Genomic DNA, 22069 nt, shown 5'->3' with positions numbered 1-22069 from the left:
GTTGAACTATCAACAAGAAGAAATAAAAAGTCTGGGAGATTATAATGCTTGGCACAGTTTTGTGCTTGCTGATTTTGATGTGACAGCAAGACATTTATGTAGCAATATCCAGTCATCAGTTGAATATTTGGAGCTGAGACCGGAAAAAAAAACAAAAACAGGTTGTAAAGTTTTAGGGTTTCTTTAATTTAAATCGTGCAGGTAAGTTCAAAGAGCAGATGACTGCTGTAGATGGATTATGCTAGGAGTGAAACCCCCACTGAAATCTAAGGCAGAAGAACCATGAAGGAAAGCCAGGTAAAAGTGTTTGAAAGCAAAGCAGAATATTATGGTATCATGTTAATGGAATAAAAAAGAGTGGGAATATCTAATAAGAAAATCTGCATGATGTGAGGACAGATTACAAGATAAAGAGCTAGGAAAAATTCATCTAATATTACAAGTATCCCCAGTTCTTCAAAGTTGTCTTCTTATATCAGACAGGATTAACCTTTCCATCTCCTATAATAACATGGAACTTTTTCTTACTGATTGCTCAGCAGTATATCTCTTTTCAATTAGGGAAGTTTCAGTTAGGTAAAATGAATAAGTTTTGGAGAACTAATTAATGTACTGCGTGATTATATTTAATAATACAGTAGGGTGTACTTGAGATTTGCTTAGAAGGTAGGTCTTAAATGTCTTCACCACCCCCACCAAAAATCAGTAATTATGTGAGATGATGGATGTGTTAATTAGCTTAATTGTAGTGATTATTTTATAATGCACACTATATCAAATCACGTTGTACCTTAAATATATATAATTTTTAATAGTTATACCTCAACAAAGCTGGGACCAAAAAAGAAATGAAAACAATAAGATTTTTTTTAACTTTTTCCAAATTGGAAAATTTGAAAAACATTAGTAACACCCAGTTTTGATGAAGGGCAAGTTGAAAGAGACAATTTTATGCATTGTAATGGGAATTTGAGAGCATTTACAATATGCTTAAAACTTTTTTTTAGATTTTATTTTTAAGTAATCTGTATGCCCAATGTGGGGCTTGAATTTACACCTCCGAGATTAAGAGTCACGTGCTCTACCAACTGAGCCAGCCCAGCACCCCTAAAACTTTTAAAATTTTTTATCCCTATTGATCCAATGATTTCATTCTAAGAAATTAGTTTGAATAAAATAATCAGAGATATGCACACATATTTTTCTATAAGAATGTTCCTTATGTGATCTATTATTTTGAATAATTGAAACTTAAATATTTTAGCTTTACAATTTTATTTAAAATAATTTTGAATATGTATTACTTGCACATAAATTTTTTCCCACTTTTTTTGAAAAATAGTTGACATACAGCACTCTGTAAGTTTAAGGTATGCAGCATGATAGTTTCTTTACATATATTGTGAAAAGATCACCACAATAGGTCCTGCTAATATCTTATCTTCTCATATTGATACAGTGAAAAGAAAAGAAAGGGAAAAAAAGGAAATAAAATTTCCTGTGGTAAGAACTCTTAGGATTTACACTCTTAACAACTGTCCTCTATATCATACTCATCATGTTGTAATTACACTGTAGTCCTTATTTCTCTTGTAACTGAAAGTTTGTATCTTTTGATGACTTTTCTCCCTTTCCACCTCCTTCCCATGCTTGACCTGTGATAACCACAAGTCTAATCTCTTTTTCTGAGTTTTTTTTTAAGATACCACACTTAAGTGAGGTCATACAATGTTTTTCTTTCTCTTTCTGATTTATTTCACTTTAGCATAATGCCTTCAAGTTCTGTCCATATTGTAAATGGTAGGATTTCCTTGTTTTGTTTTTGTTTTTTTTTTTTTAATGGCTGAATAATATTCCATTCTGTATATATATCTCACAACTTCTTTATCCATTCATCCCTCGATGGACACTTAGGTTGTTTCCATATCTTGGCTATTGTAAATAATGCTGTAATAAACATGGGGTGCATACATCTTTTCCAAGTAAATATTTTGGTTTTCTTCAGATAAATACCCAAATTTGGGTATGGAAGTTTTATTTTAAAATTTTTGAGGATTGTCCATACTGTTTTTCATAGTGGTATAACTGTACCTAACAAGAGTTCATCTCTCCAATGTGCAACACGCCAATAAAAAAAACTGAGCATTTGCACTGAAGAAAGATAGGCTATTTATTTGTGTGGCACCACCCCAGAGAACAGGGAACTAGCATTCAAAATCTTGAATTCTCTGATGGCTTGCAAGTGAGGGTTTTTAAGGGCAAAAATCAAGGGTAAAGGGTTTGGAATTGTGGGTTCTTCTGATTGGTCAGGGATTGGGTAAACTTCAAGACTAATTAACTGGTCCCAGGTCACGTATCTCTTCAAGACTATGGTTGAGTGGTCATTTCCTTCACTGGTCCAGGTCTACAAAATATTGCTGCAATGTTTGTCAGTGATGCTGTCTTTATTAGCAAAAGCAGAGGCTATACACCATATGACTATGATGTCTGCACAGGCCGTTTCATTTCCTGTTCCCTTGGGCTACATTTTCATTATCTTTTTTTTTTTTAACTTTATTTATTTATCTAAGTTTTCCCTACACCTGTCATGGGCCTCGAACTCACAACCCCAAGATCGATAGTCTCATATTCCTCCGACTGAGCCAGCCAGGCACCCCTACATTTTCATTATCTTAAGCGAAGCATATTGTAAGTTCCTTCCTGGTATTTTCCCCAGTAGTCTTTAACTATGGGCTACATGCATTTCTGCAGACTTAATTCTGTTGGCAGTTTCAGTGACTGCACCAATTTGTATTTGCCACCAACAGAGCGCAAGGGTTACCTTTTCTACATATCCCACCAACACTTGTTTTCTGTTCTTTTGATAGTAGCCATCCTAATGGGTGTGAGGTGATAGCTCATTGTGGTTTTTGATTTGCATTTTCCTAATGATTAGGGATAAAACTCAAGTTCTAATAGCAGATGTTGTCTGAAGGATCAAAATATGTTTACACACACACACACACACACACACACACACAGATATATCGATTTTATATAATTTGTATACCCCAGTGTATTTATATATATGTGTGTGTGTCATACATCTGTGTCTTTATTGACATATCAAGCCTGGAGTTTTATACAAGAAAAAATAAGTATTTACTCTTAGTCATGAGATAATGAATAATTTTCATCTTTAGGCTTTTCAGGAATTTCTAAAATCACTATAGTGAATGTTACTGATTTTAAAATTAGCAAAAAGTTTTAATGTGTTTAAGGCCTGTAGCTAAACAGTGTTTAATAATTATTATTTTTGTTCTCACTAATAAATCATCTTTAATCTTATTCTAACCAATAAACTCATAATCAGTGTACATTTTTAGCACTGTAGGAATTAAATCAGCTACATCATAACACTGCCTTATGTGATAGTCACAGCAATCACAAATATTAAGTGTTGTTTCTGTGATAGCTAATTTTAAGTGTCAACCTAGCTAGGTTATGGTGCCCAGATAATAGGTGAAACCTTATTCTGGATGTTTCTGCGAAGGTGATTTTGGATGAGAATTACATTTAAATCTGTGAACTTTGAATAAAGAAGATGGCCCTCCCTAGTGTGGGTAGGTCTCATCCAATCAGTTGAAGGTCCTAACAGAACCAAGACTGACCTCCCCAGAACAAAAAAGAATTCTACCCATAGACCACTTTTGGATTTGCACTGCAATTCTTTCTTGAGTCTACAGCCTGCTGACCTAACCTGCAGATTTTGGACCTACCAAGTCAATTGCATGAGCCATTTCCTTAAAATCAATCTCTCGCTGCTTCTGTTTCTCTGTCTCTGTCTCTTTATATGCACACACATATTCTATTGCTTTTCTTTCTCTGGAGAACCTTGACTAAGACAGTCCCCATTCCAAAGATGAGCAGACTGTTTTATTGTTCTTTGTGCCAGCCCAGAGTTGTGGGGCATTCAGGCTTTATGGTCATGAAGCCCTTTCTGTCCAGAATTATTTTCCCTGTGAGTTCAATGTGGATTAAAGCATTGGAAAAGCCAGTGAAATATATATGAGCAACCTAGAAGGGGAAGCATTTTTCATTTTAACAACTTTGGTTTATTTTGAGATGTCACATTTAAACTTCATAAAAGCATTTAAAGCACTGTCATAGAATTGAAGGAGCAGCCAATACAAACGTGAGCAGAGGTTTTCACAGTAACCTAACGTCAGTATAAAGTTGGTAACTTATTCTCTGTGCATTAATGGTTTCCAGGTAATTAGTTGGTGTCTGTAAAATAAATAAACACAGAAGGCAATTCAAAATGTGGAGGTAAGATCACCCTCAAGAACTTCTCACAAGTATTTGGAATAAGAATTCACATGGACCTTCTCTGTCTCCCTCTCACTAGCTAATTGTTCTGAATGTCTGGATTGTTCTAAGATCCACTAATTTGATAAGTACTTCTTAATAGCTAAAGTATTAGAATAGAGTGGCATACAATACAATATAATATAATATGGTATGAAGTAGTGCATTGCAGTGCAATAAGATAAAATGCTCCTGGTAGGGGGGAATAATTTTCCCTCTACCTTTCTAAATTCTTGGCCGAGAGCCCCCTGTAATAATAATAAAAAAAAAAAGATTAGCAGGAAAAAGAAAACAAAAGTTCAGTAACATGTGTTACTGGCTTGGTGCTTTGGTGGGTCATTCAGTTAAGCAACCAAGTCTTGATTTCGGCTCAGGTCATGATTTCAGGGTCCTGAGATTGAGCACTGTGTGGGGCTCCAGTGGGTGTGGAGCCTGCTTGGGATTCTCATTCTCCCTCTCCCTCTGCCCTTAGCCACTCCTCTCTCTCTCTCTCTCTCAAAAAAAAAGTATACCTCTTCTATATATGGGATAGAACCAGGAAAAATAAATAACTCCTTGAAATGGCCCAAACCCTTACCTTAAAATACCATCTCCAGCTAAAGACAAAAAAAGATGTTGGGGGATGGAGAGCCAATAATGCAGTTACCAGGAAAGCACAGTAAACAAGTGTAAGGTTGTTTTACAGGTTTCTAAAGATTTAGTCTCCCAACTTCCTAGTACAGAGAGGGAGACACCCTTACAAATGCAGATTTCCTTTAGAAATGTAAATGTCTCTTACAAAAGGGTAACTTCTACTCTGTTTCCAGAGCTTCTGTATCTGCAGTTTCTTAAAAAAATCAGCTCAAAATAATCCTTATACCAAAGACATATTTTGGGGTGGCAAATTCTTATTTATTTATTATTTTATTATTATTATTATGTTATGTTAATCACCATATGCAAGCTGGTGCAGTCACTCTGGAAAACAGTATGGAGGTTCCTCAAAAAGTTGAAAATAGAGCTACCATACGATCCAGCAATTGCACTACTGGGTATTTACCCCAAAGATACAAATGTAGGGATCCGAAGGGGTACGTGCACCCCGATGTTTATAGCAGCAATGTCCACAATAGCCAAACTGTGGAAAGAGCCAAGATGTCCATCGACAGATGAATGGATAAAGAAGAAGTGGTATATATATATACAATGGAATATTATGCAGCCATCAAAAGGAATGAGATCTTGCCATTTGCAACGACGTGGATGGAACTGGAGGGTGTTATGCTGAGCGAAATCAGTCAATCAGAGAAACACATGTATCATATGATCTCATTGATATGAGGAATTCTTAATCTCAGGAAACAAACTGAGGGTTGCTGGAGGGGTGGGGGTGGGAGGGATGGGGTGGCTGGGTGATAGACATTGGGGAGGGTATGTGCTATGGAGTGGCAAATTCTACTCCGCTTCACCATGCAGTACAATTCCATACAACACAATGTAGTGCAATATACAACACTCTCTTTCAGAAGAGAGAGAGAATTCCACTAGTCTGGGACCCTTATTTCAGATAAGGAAACTGAGGCCCAAAGAGATTAATGATTTACCTAAGTAAGTTAGGCAAACATAGCAGTACATGGAATCTTTAAAACATGACATACCGATTTGAATGTGCATATGAATAACTGAAATTGGAGGACATCTTAAACCATATACTAGCTCAACACTGGAGAATAAAGAATATCAAAGTAGAAGCTGAACAGATCAGGCTAAACAAATGGAAAATTTGAGTTTGATGCCAGTACATACCCTGCTACACAGGAATGTTGTGGTGGACCAGGGTTCCAGTGGCAGGATTTGGGAGGATGACTTTAGACATCACCAGCAACAGAAATGCCTACTTTTAAAAAACATATCGGGAACCCAGATGTAAACATTACTTTCTCACCATGTAGTTCATTCCCAATCCAGCTTCCTTTAGGCTAAATTGCTAGAATCCTTTATTACACTTTCAAGAAAAGAAAAATCTCATCAACTATTCCTGATTGTGTCCTTAGACTAGAATCTTATGGTACTAGAAATGTACCACTGTGAATTATAATATAATACTTAGATAGTTCTATATATAATATGTGAATGTTTTGGCAATTGGGAAAATGATTGGTTATTTCTTTTGAAATATTAATTCTTAACTTAGAAGTAAAACATTCTTATTTTAGTAGGGAATATAATGAGTTCCTGGGGCAGTCGGAGGACAGGGAGCTTTTATAGGGCAAGCTCATGGCCATGCAGGATGGTGCTTCTCTTTACACTCACAAATTGTAATGCAATCAGCTTTTCACCCTCCACTTCCATCTCTTGACAAATGAGTTCATCAAAAAGATTTTGAAAATGGTATCTATTGATGTTTCTCAAATTTTATGTTAAGTATGGTATTCTGAAGCCTACATTAAGAGATGTTTCTTTCTTGTTTTCTCTTTTTCAGATGATAGTGTTAGCAATTTCCAAGTCTGGCATTGTCTTGAGATCCATAGCTCTCCGGGACCACCAGTAAACATTATTGAAATGAAATGCCTTGCTCTGGTAAGAACCCATTAAATGTTCATAGACTCTCTTTTTGCAAACAGAGCTTTTGTTGTACACTTAAATTGCGATCCCTAAAAAAAATCCATATTAAATGAGCACATTAGAATAAATTATTCAAATTATAGCAGTTTTATTTTAAATCCAGTAATATGGACCTTAAGTGCTTATGGAAAACATCTTTTAGCTCTATGGTATCTTATAGTGGCTTTACTGATTAGAATTCTACATGCATGTTTCAAGAGTTACCAAGAGCAAACTTAACCTTAGCCTATATTCTTGCCCTCACACATATGGTAAAAGCAGGATTATGCTCTTGTCAGAGATCAGGAATATCCTGTCCCCTCAAGGTCTTTCTAGCTGGACTAAGAATCAAGTTGACATGACACAGATTAACAGAAGAAAATCAAATTTAATAGTTTATGTCTGGGGAATGCACATAGACATGGAAATTCCAAAGACAGGCAAAATGAGGTCTATATGTCATTCTGAATTAAGGAGAAGGGGAAAGGGGCCTGAGACTTCAAAGGGAAGGAATGCAATTTACATAAAGGGGAAAAAGAGTAAATATTTGGTAAGCAAATGTTTGCTAGGCCTCTTGGGAAACAAGGGGATACAGAGAACTTTGATCAAACAGGCCTTTCTAGGTTCCTCACTGCCTGTCACACCCATTTCCTACTATAATGTAGTTATCTGTGGTGATAGCTCTCTTCCTGGAGCAGGTCTTCTGTCTGAATCCTTTTTATGCAGTTGAGGAGAGTGGTAAAGAGATTTTCCTGAATCTGCTGGGTTTTGATTGCTTTTTAACTCAAAATAATCTTCGTGCCAAAGTGGCCCATTTTGAGGAGGCCTGCCTTTGGTTCCTATAGTCTCTTGACTCTTTCAGTACTGATTCTTCCTGGTTTCTACATCAGGGCTTTCACTTTGAAACACATTTGGAGTAACAGGCATAGATTTGGCATTTTATTTTATTTTACTTTTTTAATTTAATTTAATTTTATTTTATTATGTTATGTTAGTCGCCATACAGTACATCATTAGTTTTTGATGTAGTGTTCCATGATTCATTGTTTTCGTATAACACCCAGTGCTCCGTGCAGTACGTGCCCTCCTTAATACCCATCACCGGGCTAGCCCATCCCCCCACCCCCCTCCCCTCTAGAACCCTCAGTTTGTTTCTCAGAGTCCACAGTCTCTCATGGTTCATTTTTCCCTCCGATTCCCCCCCCATTTTTCCCTTCCTTCTCCTAATGTCCTCCATGCTGTTCCTTATGTTCCACAAGTAAGTGAAACCATATGATAATTGACTTTCTCTGCTTGACTTAGTTCACTTAGCATAATCTCCTCCAGTCCCATCCATGTTGATGCAAAAGTTGGGTATTCATCCTTTCTGATGGCTAAGTAGTATTCCATTGTATATATGGACCACATCTTCTTTATCCGTTTGTCTGTTGAAGGGCATCTCGGCTCTTTCCACAGTTTGACTATTGCGGACATTGCTGCTATGAACATTGGGGTGCCTGTGGCCCTTCTTTTCACTACATCTGTATCTTTGGTGTAAATACCCAGGAGTGCAATTGCTGGGTCATAGGGTAGCTCTATTTTTAAATTTTTTGAGGAACTCCACACTGTTTTCCAATGTGGCTGAACCAACTTGCATTGCCACCAACCATGTAAGAGGGTTCCCCTTTCTACACAACCTCTCCAACATTTGTTGTTTCTTTCCCTGTCTATTTTTCCCATTCTAACTGGTGTAAGGTGGTATCTCAATGTGGTTTTGATGTGAATTTCCTTGATGGCGAATGATGATGAATATTTTTTCATGTGCCTGTTAGCCATTTGTATGTCTTCTTCGGAGAAGTGTCTGTTCATGTCTTCTGCCCATTTTTTGACTTGATTATTTGCTTTTAGGGTGTTGAGTTTAAGTTCTTTATAGATCTTGGATATCAGCCCTTTGTCTCTAGAGTCATTTGCAAATATCTTCTCCCATTCTGTGGGTTGCCTTTTTGTTTTGTTGACTGTTTCCTTTCTGTGCAGAAGCTTTTTATCTTGAGGAAGTCCCAAAAGTTCATTTTTGCTTTTGTTTGACTTGCCTTTGGAGATGTATCTTGAAAGAAGTTGCTGTGGCTGATGTCAAAGAGGTTACTGCCTATGTTCTCCTGTAGGATTTTGATGGATTTCTGTCTCACATTGAGGTCTTGCATCCATTTTGAGTTTATCTTTGTGTATGGTGTTAGAGAATGGTTGAGTTTCATTCTTCTGTATATAACTGTCGAATTTTCCCAGCACCATTTATTGAAGAGACTGTCTTTTTTCCATTGCATATTTTTTCCTGCTTTGTCAAAGATTATTTGACCATGGAGTTGAGAGTCCATGTTTGCGCTCTCTATTCTGTTCCATTGGACTATATGTCTGTTTTTGTGCCAGTACCATGCTGTCTTGGTGATCACAGCTTTATAATATAGCTTGAAATCAGGCAGCATGATGCCCCCAGCTTTGTTTTTCTTTTTCAACATTTCCTTGGCAATTCGGGATCTTTTCTGACTCCAGACAAATTTTAAGATTCTTTGTTCCAGCACTTTGAAAGATGTCATTGGAATTTTTATCAGGATGGCATTGAAGGTATAGATTGTTCTGGGTAGCATAGACATTTTAACAATGTTTATTCTTCCGATCCATGAGCATGGAATGTTTTTCCATCTTTTTGTGTCTTCCTTAATTTCTTTCAGGAGTGTTCTATAGTTCCTAGAGCTTAGATCCTTTACCTCTTTGGTTAGGTTTATTCCGAGGTATCTTATGGTTTTTGGTGCTATTGTGAATAGAATTGATTCTCTAATTTCTCTTTCTACAGTTGCATTGTTAGTGTATAAGAAAGCAACTGATTTCTGTGCATTGATTTTGTATCCTGCCACATTAGTGAATTGCTGTATGAGTTCTAGTAATTTGGGGGTGGAGTCTTTTGGATTTTCCACATAAAGTATCCTGTCGTCTGTGAAGAGAGAGAGTTTGACTTCTTTGACAATTTGAATCCTTTTATTTCTTTTTGTTGTCTGATTGCTGTGGCTAGGACTTCTAGTACTATGTTGAACAATAGTGGCGAGAGTGGGCATCCTTGTCGGGTTCCTGATATTAAGGGAAAAGCTCTCATCTTTTCCCCGCTGAGGATGATATTTGCTGTGAGTTCTTCATAGATGGATTTTATGAACTTGAGGAATGTTCCCTCTATCCCTATACTCTGAAGAGTTTTAATTAGGAAAGGATGCTGTATTTTGTCAAAGGCTTTTTCTCCAACGATTGAGAGGACCATATGGTTCTTCTCCCTCCTCTTAATGTGTTCTATCACATTGATTGCTTTGCAAATGTTGAACCACCCTTGCATCCCAGGGATAAATCCACTCGGTTGTGGTGGATGATCCTTTTAATGTATTGTTGGATCCTATTAGCTAGGATTTTGTTGAGAATTTTGGAATCCATATTCATCAGGAATATTGGTCTGAAATTCTCCTTTCTGATGGGGTCTTTGCCTGGTTTGGGGATTAAGGTTATGCTCACCCCATAGAATGAATCTGGAAGCTTTCCTTCTGTTTCTACTTTTTGAAACAGCTTCCAGAGAATAGGTATTATTTCTTCTTTGAATGTTTGGTAGAATTCCCCAGGGAATCCATCAGGCCCTGCACTCTTGTTTTTTGGGAGTTTTTTGATCACTGCTTCAGTCTCGTTACTGTTATTGGCCTATTCAGGTTGTCAATTTCTTCCTGTTTCAGTCTTGGTAGTTTATAGGTTTCCAGGAAGGCATCCACTTCCTCCAAGTTGCTCAATATATTGGCATATAGTTGTTGATAATAATTTCTAATAATTGTTTCTATTTCCTTGCTGTGAGTCATGATCTCTCCTCTTCCATTCATAGTTTTATTAATTTCGGTCCTTTCTCTTTTCTTTTGGATAAGTCTGGCCAGTGGTTTATTGACCTTAATCTTTCAAAGAACCAGCTTCTAGTTTCGTTGATCTGATCTGTGTTTCTGGTTTCTAATTCATTGATCTCCGGTCTAGTCTTAATTATTTCTCTTCTAATGTTTGGCTTAGGCATTGTTTGTTGCTTTTTCTCCAGTTCTTTAAGGTGTAAAGTTAGTTGATGAATTCGGGATTTTTCTATTTTTTTGAGCAAGGCTTGGATGGCTATGTATTTTCCCCTTAAGACCACCTTTGCAGTATCCCATAGGTTTTGGACCAATGTGTTTTTGTTCTCGTTGGTTTCCGTGAATTGTTTAAGTTCTTCTTTGATTTCCTGGTTGACCCAAACATTCTTGAGCAGAATGGTCTTTAGCTTCCAAGTGTTTGAATTTCTTCCAAATTTTTTCTTGTGCTTGAGTTCCAGTTTTAAAGCATTATCGTCTGAGAATATGCAGGGAATAATTTCAATCTTTTGGTGTTGGTTGAGACCTGATTTGTGACCCAGTATGTGGTCTATTCTGGAGAAAGTTCCGTGTGTGCTCGAGAAGAATGAGCATTCTGTTGTTTTAGAGCGGAATGTTCTGTATATATCTATGAGGTCCATCTGGTCCAGTGTGTCATTCAAAGCTCTTGTTTCTTTGTTGGTTTTCTGCTTAGCTGATCTGTCTATTGCTGAGAGTGGAGTATTGAGGTCTCCTACAATTAACATAATATTATCAATATGACTCTTTAGTTTGGTTAACAGTTGGCTTATGTAGATGGCTGCTTCCATGTTGGGGGCATAAATATTTACAATTGTTAGATCTTCTTGTTGGATAGTCCCTTTAAGAATGATATAGTGTCCTTCTTGTGTCTCTAAGTACAGTCTTTAGTTTAAAATCTAATTTGTCTGATATAAGAATTGCTACCCCAGCTTTCTTTTGAGGTCCGTTGGCATGGAAGATGGATCGCCATCCCTTCACTTTCAGTCTGGACGTGTGTTTAGGTTCAAAATGAGTCTGTTGTAGACAGCATATGGGTAGGTCCTGTCTTTTTATCCAATCTGCAACCCTATGCCATTTTTTGGGAGCATTTAGGCCATTCATGTGGAGAGTGATTATTGAAAGATAAGAATTTATTGTCATCATGTTGGATGTGTGTGAAGTCCTTGTTTCTCTAGATTGTCTCTGTAAATTTCTGTTGTATATCACTCTTGGGGTCTTTTTCGTTTTATAGAACCCCCCTGAATATTTCTTGCAGGGCTGGCTTAGTGGTCATATATTCTTTCAGTTTCTGCCAGTCTTGGAAGCTCTGCATCTCTCCATCCACTCTAAATGACAGCCTTGCCAGATAAAGTATTTTTGGCTGCATGTTATTCTCATTTAGTATCCTGCATATGTCTTGCCAGCCCTTTCTGGCTTGTCAGGTCTCTGTAGATAGGTCTGACATTATTCTGATGTTCCTTGCTCTGTACGTAAGGAATCTCTTCCCCCTAACTACCCTTAAGATGGTTTCCTTGGTTCTAAGATTTGCGAGTTTTACTATCAGATGCCGCGGTGTTCGTCTGTTTTTATTGATCTTGGGAGGGGTCCTCTCTGCCTCTAGGACACGAATGTTTATTTCATTCCCCAGATTAGGGAAGTTCTCAGCTATGATTTGCTCAAATATATCTTCTAGTCCTCTCTCTCTCTCTCCACCCCCTCAGGCATCCCAATAATTCTGACATTGGAACGCATCATGGCGTCACTTATTTCTCCGATTCTATTTTCATGGATTCTGAGTTGTTTCTCCCAGGCCTCCTCTTTTTCCTTCTTTTCTATCAATTGGTCTTCTAGATCACTGATTCGTTCTTCTGCCTCGCTTACCCTAGCTGTGAGATTATGTAGATTAGATTGGATCTCATTTATAGCATTTTTAAATTCTGCCAGTTCAGCTTTCAGTTCTGCCCTTAGAGACTCCATGTTGCCATTAATCAATTTCTCCATTCTAGCTATCATCTTCATAACTGTTACCCTGAAGTCCATTTCCGATATCTTGGTTATATCTGTATTCATTTGTTAATGTGTGGCAGAAGTCACAGTCTCTGAGTCTTTCCTATTTTGGGGGTTCCTCCTCCTAGTCATTCTGTTGAGGGGTGGTTGAGGGAATGTACAGAATCCAAATTATTCACCACAACCCAAGCAAGATGCACCTGTTTTTTAGGGACCTTAGGTTGTTGGCCTCTTGTTCCTCTAGCCTGTCTCCTGGGGGAGGGGCCTGCTGCGCTGTTACTCAGGAACCCTGTTTGGGCAGAGTCGCCCTGTCCATTGTGTGTGTGGGGGGATGGGCTCAGTGAAAACCGGTTTTGGGGGGCTTTTGTTCTCTGGCAGCTTTCCCTGGCAGCTTTCCGCGTCTCTTTGGAGAGTCAAAGCAGAAGAGACCATTTCCAACCCTCTGCCTCAGAACAGAGACATTGTAGTCTCTTCTTCAGTGAGTTCTCCAGGCCACACTATCTCTATTTCTGTCTGTGCTGCTAAAAACTGCAGCATCCTGGGTTGTGGTCCCCACAGCAGCATTCCCAGTCCTCACCTCCGGGTCGGGGCATCTGCCCTTTGTGCTTCTAAAACCACCAGCCACCCCCAGTTCGCACATGCAGCCTGCCGCTCTGGGTTTCCTTTCGGGGGGCTTCCCTAATGTCCTTTCCCCAGTGCTACCAGTCTGCGAGTCTGTGCTCTGTCCCCAGCGGGGGAGGCTTTCACTCACCAGCGGTGCGGTATCCCCACAGCTCCCCGCCTTCCATTTATCTTCTGGTATGTGCCTGCGGAATCACGGCTCCCCGCTTCATACCTCGAAACCAACCGCCTGCAATATTCTGTTTGTAGAGATTCAGATATATCTTCTTACATCTCAGGCTGATTTCATGGGTGTTCAGAGTGGTCTGGTAGATATCCAGCTCAGTTCAGGGGACCAGTTGAAATAGGGTCCCCTACTCCTCTGCCATCTTTTCCCACATCTCCCAGATTTGGCATTTTAAATAATAGTACTAAGGTGTTACTAAATCCATGTTCATTATAATTATTATTACTTAATAAAGTTAAATATTGAATCTTTGTGTTTTTTTTAAGATTTTATTTTTTATTTGACAGAGAGAGAGAGAGAGCAGGGGAGGGGGGGCAGGGGAAGGGTGAGAAGCAGACTCCCTGCTGAGCTTGGAGCCCCGTGTGGAACTCGATCCCAGTTCATGACTTGAGCTGAAGTCAGACACTTCAGTACCTGAGCCACCCAGGTGCCCCATATTGAGTCTTGGTTTAAATGAAACATTAGGACAGAATTAATTGCTCTTAACCATGTTTTAATTTGATTTAATTTTCTTGTTAGTATTCCAATTTTTAAATTGATGATAGAGGTTACTTTCATTTTTAAACATGCAGATAGATTTTTCACAAAATTGATTATTTAGAATCTTGAACTTTTGCTCCAACAAATAAAAAATTTGAAAAAGACTAAAATACTTTAAATCTGTAAATCAGTTACTTGCCCACTTGATTTCTGGGTAAATCTCCACTGAGACATGGAAAATGAGTGGTTAAACTATTGCGATGCACCCAAGTATAGCTTGCAAAAGCATTCTCTTGTAAGTGCAAAATGATTTAATATGATGATGGTAGTGTCATTTCACTCAATGAAAATGTCCCATTTCCGTTACCCTGTTATCACTGCGGAATAAAATCTTTCTTATAGGTTATTTTTAAATGATATAACTATAAAACTACTTGCTCTGGAAAATGATTACCAGATTAGCAGAAATCTCTTTATCAGGACACAGGAGCAAAAAACATTTTAAATGGGTCCAGGAGAAATTGAGACCATGAGGTGGCACCTCATAAAAGGCAGACGTTGGCTCCCTTATTATCTGTATATTTAAAATAGGTATAGAGATGAGTAGAGATCTGCAACTCAAAGTAACAAAAAAGGATGTGATACTAAAATACTAATAGACAAACAATTGTTCACATCTTCTCATGAAATGGTATCTAATGTGCCCCTCTTTCGGGAAGAGATGTTAACCCTTCAAGCAAAACTGATAGAAGCTAAGATTTTTTAACTTTCTACTTTGAATAGTGAAGATTGTCACACAGACTGAGAAACATACACCATCAGGGTACTTTATGTGGGTAAGTAAGAAGACTGAGCAAAAAGAAAACACCATCTGTTTCTTTTAATGTACTTCAAATATGTTTTCATTTTTAAAATTAATATTTGCATATACAGTTTCAGGAGCCCATTATTTTCATAAATAATGTATTTTCAAATAATGGCCCTTTTCCATTTTCCATAAAAGACTTGCCCCTCCCTATGTAATAAATTTCATCATTATTGTGTGTTAAATAAAAATACAAGAGTGGGGCACCTGGGTGGTGCACTTGGTTAAGCATCTAGCTCTTGGTTTCAGTTCAGGTCATGATCTCACGGCCCTGGGATTGAGCTCCACATTGGGCTCTGTACTCAGTGTGGAGTCTGCTTGAGATTCTCTCCCTCTCCCTCTGCCCCCCCACTCATGCTCTCTCTCTCTCTCTAAAACAAATAAATACATTCTTTAAAAAAAAAAAAAGTACAGCCAAGGATATTTGAAGATCTAATTGGCTTTATTAAATGATTCATGAATCGGGCAGCATCCCATCTAGCCAGTAAAGGGGAGCTCTGAGGAGTTGTACAAAATTAAAGGTTTTTATAGATTGAGGATAGGGCAAGAAATTTATTAGCAAAAGAAAAGGATTGTTCCAGACAAGGTAACTTTTCCTCACGGTAAAGAGCAAGGGGTCTTATCATGCAGATTAGCTCATCTTCCTTTGAGGGATAGAGAGGGTATATGACAGATTCATTGGCACCCATCAGAAAATTCCTGACTGACCAGTTAAGACTACATTCCTGGGGGAGTTGAAACTGCAATTAGATTATGTATTAAGCCTCCACTTTGGGGATTTGTCCTAAGTGATGCCATTTGGGGCCTGTGGTTACTTTTAATTTGGTCTGGTTTGGTTTGGTTTGGTTTTTTTAAGTTTACTTATTTTTATTTTTTTGGTAATCTCTACACGCAATGTGGGGCTTGAACCCACAACCCCGAGATCAAGAGTCGCATGATCTTCCAACTGAGCCAGCGAGGCTCCCTGTTGTTTTTTTTTTTAACACTTGTGTAATTCTCATCCAGTTTGTGTTGATTTCCTGTCAGTTTTTACTTTAAACCTTTCCTTGTTTTGGTACCACGATGTGATACCTATAACTCATCTTGTTTGCATACGTTCTTCTGATTATTACCAATTTCACTATTGCTCTTATTTTTCACTATGAATAGTTAACAGAGTTATTTCATAAAGATTTTTAATAGTTTACATCCAAGGTCTGCATAGATGAAAATGCAATTCCTGAGCCTCCATTCCATTTAGTAGTTTTACATTGTAATGCAGGAGCAGAACTCAGTGCCATGAATTGCCAGATTGCTCTGTTTGTCACTACAGGTAGGTGTGCTATACTAAGGGATCACTTTCAACTGAGATTGGTGGCAAAGGGGAGTCTTTTTTGACTACCTCAGTCCAGTTAGGCTACTAATGACAGTGATGTTGTCACCAAGTTATTATGTTTTCCTACCTCTCTAATAGTAATTGCCTAAGGTAAAAATACATGCACTCTTTAACTCTCAGACATGGTTTAGTTGGTGGAGATAGTAGGAGTTCTTTCAAATAATCCCATCACGTAAATCTTTGTGTACTTCTTGAGGAAGTTTTCCAGATACTTTCAAAAGTATGCTAAAATTGTTGTCCTTACCTATATACCATTAGCTAATATTTTTTACTGCATTTGCTGTTTTGCCAAACTTTTGAGATATATTTTATTTAAACTTTAGATCATCAGATGTAGCAATGGAGCTTTCAAGATACTAAGCCATCTCTGATTTTCCATCTGTATCTCAGCTTTTGTTACATTCAACCCAATTTTCACATCTTCCTTAGAGATGGTCAGAATCTCTGTAAAATAGGGCTCATGTAAGAAATGTTTATACCCTCAAGGCACATAAATTTGGTTACTTCCTAGAGTGAGTTCCAAAAATCAGATTATATTCACAGTAAACAATAATTGGTTGTTAGCAGTCCATTATATCTCTTGGTATAAATTATTTAGTATTCTCTTGGAAATTTTAACATGTGATATCTGCTATTCCATTTTGTTTGGTCTGAAAAATCTCTTGTATGTCATATAGTTTGGCTGTGTGAGAATAATGAGAGCAATCCACTCTCTTCCTATTGGCAATAATTTCAACACAGTAATGAGTTATAAATGTGTTCTGAAAACAAAACAAGTGTGTGAATAAAGCCTATGCTTTAAGCTTTAGATCAGTCATAGCCTCCATAATATTTGTTCTTTTGTCAGTGACAATTGAATGACTAATTTTTTCATTTTATAATCAACCTTTAATAAAATTCACTGTATTGTTAATGGTGAGACCCAGAAGTCTCTCTTCAAGTTAGTAAGAGAAGAATGTCGGGGAGGAAAACATTTATTATACCTTTGAAGGATTTTGGCTGGTCTAAGAATGAAATTGACATGAGACAAATTAACAGGAGAAAATCAAACAGATGTTTAATAACATGTATGCCTCCTTCTTATATACATGGGAGAGACACAAGAAACTGAATAACTCCCCAAAATGGCAGAAGCCTTCACCTTAAATAGTTATACTTAAATACTGTCACTTAAATACTAAATACTATCTTCAGCTAAAGGCAAAGCAAAATGTTGGGGGTGGGGAGTCAGTTTTATGGGAGGTGACCAGGAAAAGCATAGTGAACAAGGGTAGTATTGCTCTGCACATTTAAGTTTTACCTTTTCTTATTGATAAGAGTCTCTAGGGGTTTAGAGTCACCCCCCCATCCCCCCCCACCGCCCCTTCCTGGTACAGTGTGGGAGACACACTTACAAAAGCAGATTTCCCTTATAAATGTAAATGTCTCTTAAAAAAGAGTAACTCCTACTTAGTTTTCTGAGGAGCTTCTTGTGTGTTTGTTGTTTCCTAAAAATAACCAGTTTAAAATAATCAATATGCCAAAGAGGCATATCTTAGGGTGGCGAGATTTTCTCCCCTTCAGGAGCATAGTTAAAAACACTAATAATCCCTTCGGTGTCAAACATAAAAAAGTTAATACAAAACAACATATGTGAGTTGCCAAACATTTTCAATAAGTTTTTAGTTTAAAATTTTAGCCTCCATAATAAAAATATATATATATTTTGATTTACTCATTTTGCTGTTTTTCTTCTTTTCCTTGTATTTCTATATTCTTTATTTTTTCTGGGTGAGAGATCATATATCTTGTACATGATATTGAAATTTTTCTTCCTCATGAGATGTTGATTTTAAAAACTTAATATTCTGCTTTGAATTTATCTTGAGAAAATAAAATGTAGAGTATATGTGTACATGTACATGTATGTATATATGTATATATAGTCATGAGCACGCTATGAAGGTGCACACACGAGCTGTGTCTTTCCACAGTGTCAGCTTTAATCAATCACAAAGCAAAGCTAATCATAATTATAAAGCAGGTTCAGGATTCCAAACTCAATGACATTTGAGTGATTAAACTTGGCTTCTTACATGGCACACAGAGCAGAACATAAAACAAGCCACACAACAAACAAAATAACAGAAGGGTGTGGGAAGTTAACGAACCAAACATGAAGTCAGTCTGTGGGCGCAAAGTTGGACATGAGGCCTGGGTCCTGTCCGAGACGGCTGCGGGCACTTACCACTTACTATGTTCAAGCAGTGAAGGCTCTCAGTTCTGTTCAGAGATCCGTCGGGCAGAACTTCAACAGCAGCTGCCTTTTTCAAGTGGTCAGACATAGAGAGGTCATGTCTGAAGAGTCCAACAGTTTGCTGCCAAAATCCTCCCCTTTTTAAAGGGATTGAGTTGGTCTTGGGCCACTGCAGACCTGCTCTGCTTCTGCTCGTTATCATTTCTGGGGTGTCAGCTGACATTGGCCCCTGCGATATCTCATAGCTGCAGTACCTTAAGTGCTTGCGTCACTGCTTGACACAGGCTCCTGCTTGATGTGACAGACTCCATTTTGCTCTCTACATATATACATATGTGTGTGTGTATACAGAGAGCGGAGGGAGAGAGACCCTATCTTAAACAGTTAGGCAGGAGGCTACTTCCTAGGAATCATTCCCTGCAATATATATATATTTCTATTTGTCACTGCGTTTAATAGCTGCCACACCCCCACCCCCACCTCCAAGGTTATAGTAAATGTCTGAATACATGTGAACAAACCTACAGACTCTACAGGAGTTTCTGACTTCTTCACAGCTCCGCAGTGCCTGGCAAGCACATCCTCACTCCCACATCATCCCCCAGCCTGGTATTGGCAGCCCACCTTGACTGCATGTCTGCATTCTGTATGTCTCAGGTTGGATATAGAGGTGTGAAGCATCATTTCCTTAGGTATAGAGGCATATAGGCTGGCGTATCAGAGGAATGACAAGGGTGTTTCTAGTTTTCAGCTATCTGCCCGTTTCCTCTTGAGTTCTGAACTGCTGGTACTGACTTTCCAGTTTAGGAAAATTACTAAGACTTTAGTTATCACTTCCTCTGAATTACATGGTACATTTTAAAATACCCTTTGGTACAGTTTGTTTACTGACTTGGTGATGTTTTTAAATGGAATAAAATTTAAATTGAAAATTCCCTCAATAATATGCCTAACTTAATATTGTATGTTTTGGACCTCAGAAATAACTCCTTTAATTTTTTTTAATTAAGTAGGCTCCATGCCCAACATGGGGTTTGAACTCACGACCCTGAGATCAAGAATTGCATGCTCTACTGATTGAACCAGCCAGGCACCCCAGAAATAATCCCTTTAAGATGAACTCATGGGGGCACCTGGGTGGCTCAGTTGGTTGAGCATCTGCCTTCAGTTCATCCCGGGGTCCTGGGATGGAGCCCCATGTCAGCAGGGAGCCTGCTTCTCCCTCTGTCCCCCTTGATTGTGCTCTCTCTCACTATCTCCCTCTCTCTCTCAAATAAATAAATAAAATCTTTAAATAAAAAAATAATGAAATACAATAAAATGAACTCATGATTATCTTCTGGGAGAGGATATGGTGGGAAATACTTCCTGCTAGTGCATATTGAATTGTCATTGACTCCATTAAGCTTTTATAGGCAAAAAAACATAACCTTGATTTACTCTGACCCAGTTAGAATAGGAAGTGATGAGACTTTCAGTGCAAATACTCAGTGAATTAAATTTTCCCTGTTCAGAGGTGTGAACTGGCAACCAAATGATAAATTTAACCCACTGTCTTTCTCAGAGCTGTCCTTTCCAATAACTTTCATGAAAGGAGGGGTAGCCTAGGTTAACTTGAGATTTTTAAACTCCTTCTGAGTAAGATTTTACCAATGGTTGCTGTATTATTTAGTTCAAAGTATCCAGAATATCAGACACATTAACCGTTAGGTTTATATACAAACACTAACATCTCTTATAAATTGCACATTTATTCTTTAACGAGTATTTATTGTCTCCCGTATCCATCGCACTATTCTAGATGCTTGGAACAATCATCCTCTAGATGTGAGGAACAGTGATGAATATTACAAACAAGACCCCTATTTACATGGAGCTAACATTCTAGTGGAGTCAGACAGAAAACAAAAATAACATTGAAATAAGATATTTCATGGGAAGTTTTTCTGTTGTCTTACATTTTCAAGTAAAGACACAGACCTGGGAACCATTGATAAATCTGTCCTCCATGTTATGAAAGGTGCTGCTACGCCATTTATTAAGGACTCTCTAAATGTTTTAGTTATGGTGTTTTTAGCTGACGTGACCAACTCCAAAATTTCAGTGGCCTAATTGCAACACTCTGGTGCACTTGTTCCCAGTTGGTGGCTGGTGTCTGCCATGGTGTGATCCAGCCTCCTCCCATATTGTGGCTCCATTGACATTTAGGAACTCAGCAGTTCCTGCATATAGATGGAGGAAGAAAAAGGAAACAGAAGAGAATTTCCACTGGTTTCTTAACCATGCCATCACCGAAGTGGCACACATCACTTCCACCCACATACTGTTAGAACTAGTCATATGGCTATGCCTGAGTGCAAGAGAGTTTGGGAAATGTTACCTCTGGTTGGACAGCTCCTGCCCAATGATGTCTTCATATTATAAAGGGGAGCACAGAATTTTGCTGGAGGAATGTTACTTCTGACATGTCAAGAAAGATGAGAAATCTTTAGCCTATCACCCATGTCCCGCCTCTGTATGTGTTGGCCAGAACACAAAGACCCCAGGGGGAGTGGCTTCTTTAAAGAGTGAAAACTGAGAGCTTAATGCCCATTGGATTTTGCTGAGTTCTTGCTGAAAGACTGGACCATGGAGGGAGGGGAAATGCCTAGAGTGACTGCAGCTCCACTTCCATTGGCACATGACAAGACCCTGTAGATCAAAGTGGATTCTACTCAGTGCCAGGAGACTGGGCTTGGGCTATTTTAAAAGGGTTGGCTCAACATACATTCTGCTAGAGTGAGAAGAACCCAGGAGAAAAAGTCTGCATGGGTAATGCTAGAAAGAGGAAAAGAGAAGGACCTAGAAAGTCAACTGTAAAAGATCAATCAGTATCAATTAAGTAAATGGCCTTTGTTCTTTTACCTCTCATCCCATCTTCATCCTGCAACCTGAAGGAGCTATATTAACATAGTGATTACAGGAGAGGCAGTTAGAGTAGGGGCTTGCAAAGAGCAGGTCATGTCCACCTTCTTCCTCACGAACAGCCCGAAAAATTACTACATATCCTAGGGGTAGAGAGGGGGTGCCAGGAGGAAAGGTCAGGAAAAACACTCATTGGATATGAAATGAAAGTGTTGATTGATTTTGTGCCTCTTTAAAGATCTGACAGTGAGACGGCTCTGGCATTGGGAACTATCCTGAGAAAACAGCGAGGTGGAGAAAGGGATATCCTGCCAGGTTTGGAGATCAGTAGTGGAAGAGAAACCGTTTTCAGATGATATGCTACCAAGTTTAGTCCTTTCGGTTTATCTGTCACCATGACAATAAATGCCTAAGCTAAATTTAGTGATAATTGTACCAAAAAAACAGTTCAGTGTTATGTCGACTGTGGCATGAAGACTGGGGAAATGCATCCAGGTAGAGCAAATGACAAATGTCCCAGCCCTCAGAACAAAAT

General features: G+C 38.3%; 1 protein-coding gene across 1 annotated transcript in view; it reads left to right on the top strand.

The window, feature by feature from the left end:
* Window positions 1-22069, top strand: part of CFAP47 (cilia and flagella associated protein 47) — a 525897-nt gene that overhangs the window by 373398 nt on the left and 130430 nt on the right. Inside the window, exon 51 of the mRNA XM_027608633.2 lies at window positions 6809-6906. Coding sequence (XP_027464434.2) covers window positions 6809-6906 — 98 coding nt within the window. The remainder of the gene's footprint in view (window positions 1-6808; window positions 6907-22069) is intronic.

This window comes from Zalophus californianus, chromosome X, assembly GCF_009762305.2.
Source record: "Zalophus californianus isolate mZalCal1 chromosome X, mZalCal1.pri.v2, whole genome shotgun sequence".
NCBI lineage: Eukaryota > Metazoa > Chordata > Mammalia > Carnivora > Otariidae > Zalophus > Zalophus californianus.
Note: the sequence above shows the minus strand (reverse complement) of the source record. Positions and strands in the feature narration are given on the sequence as shown.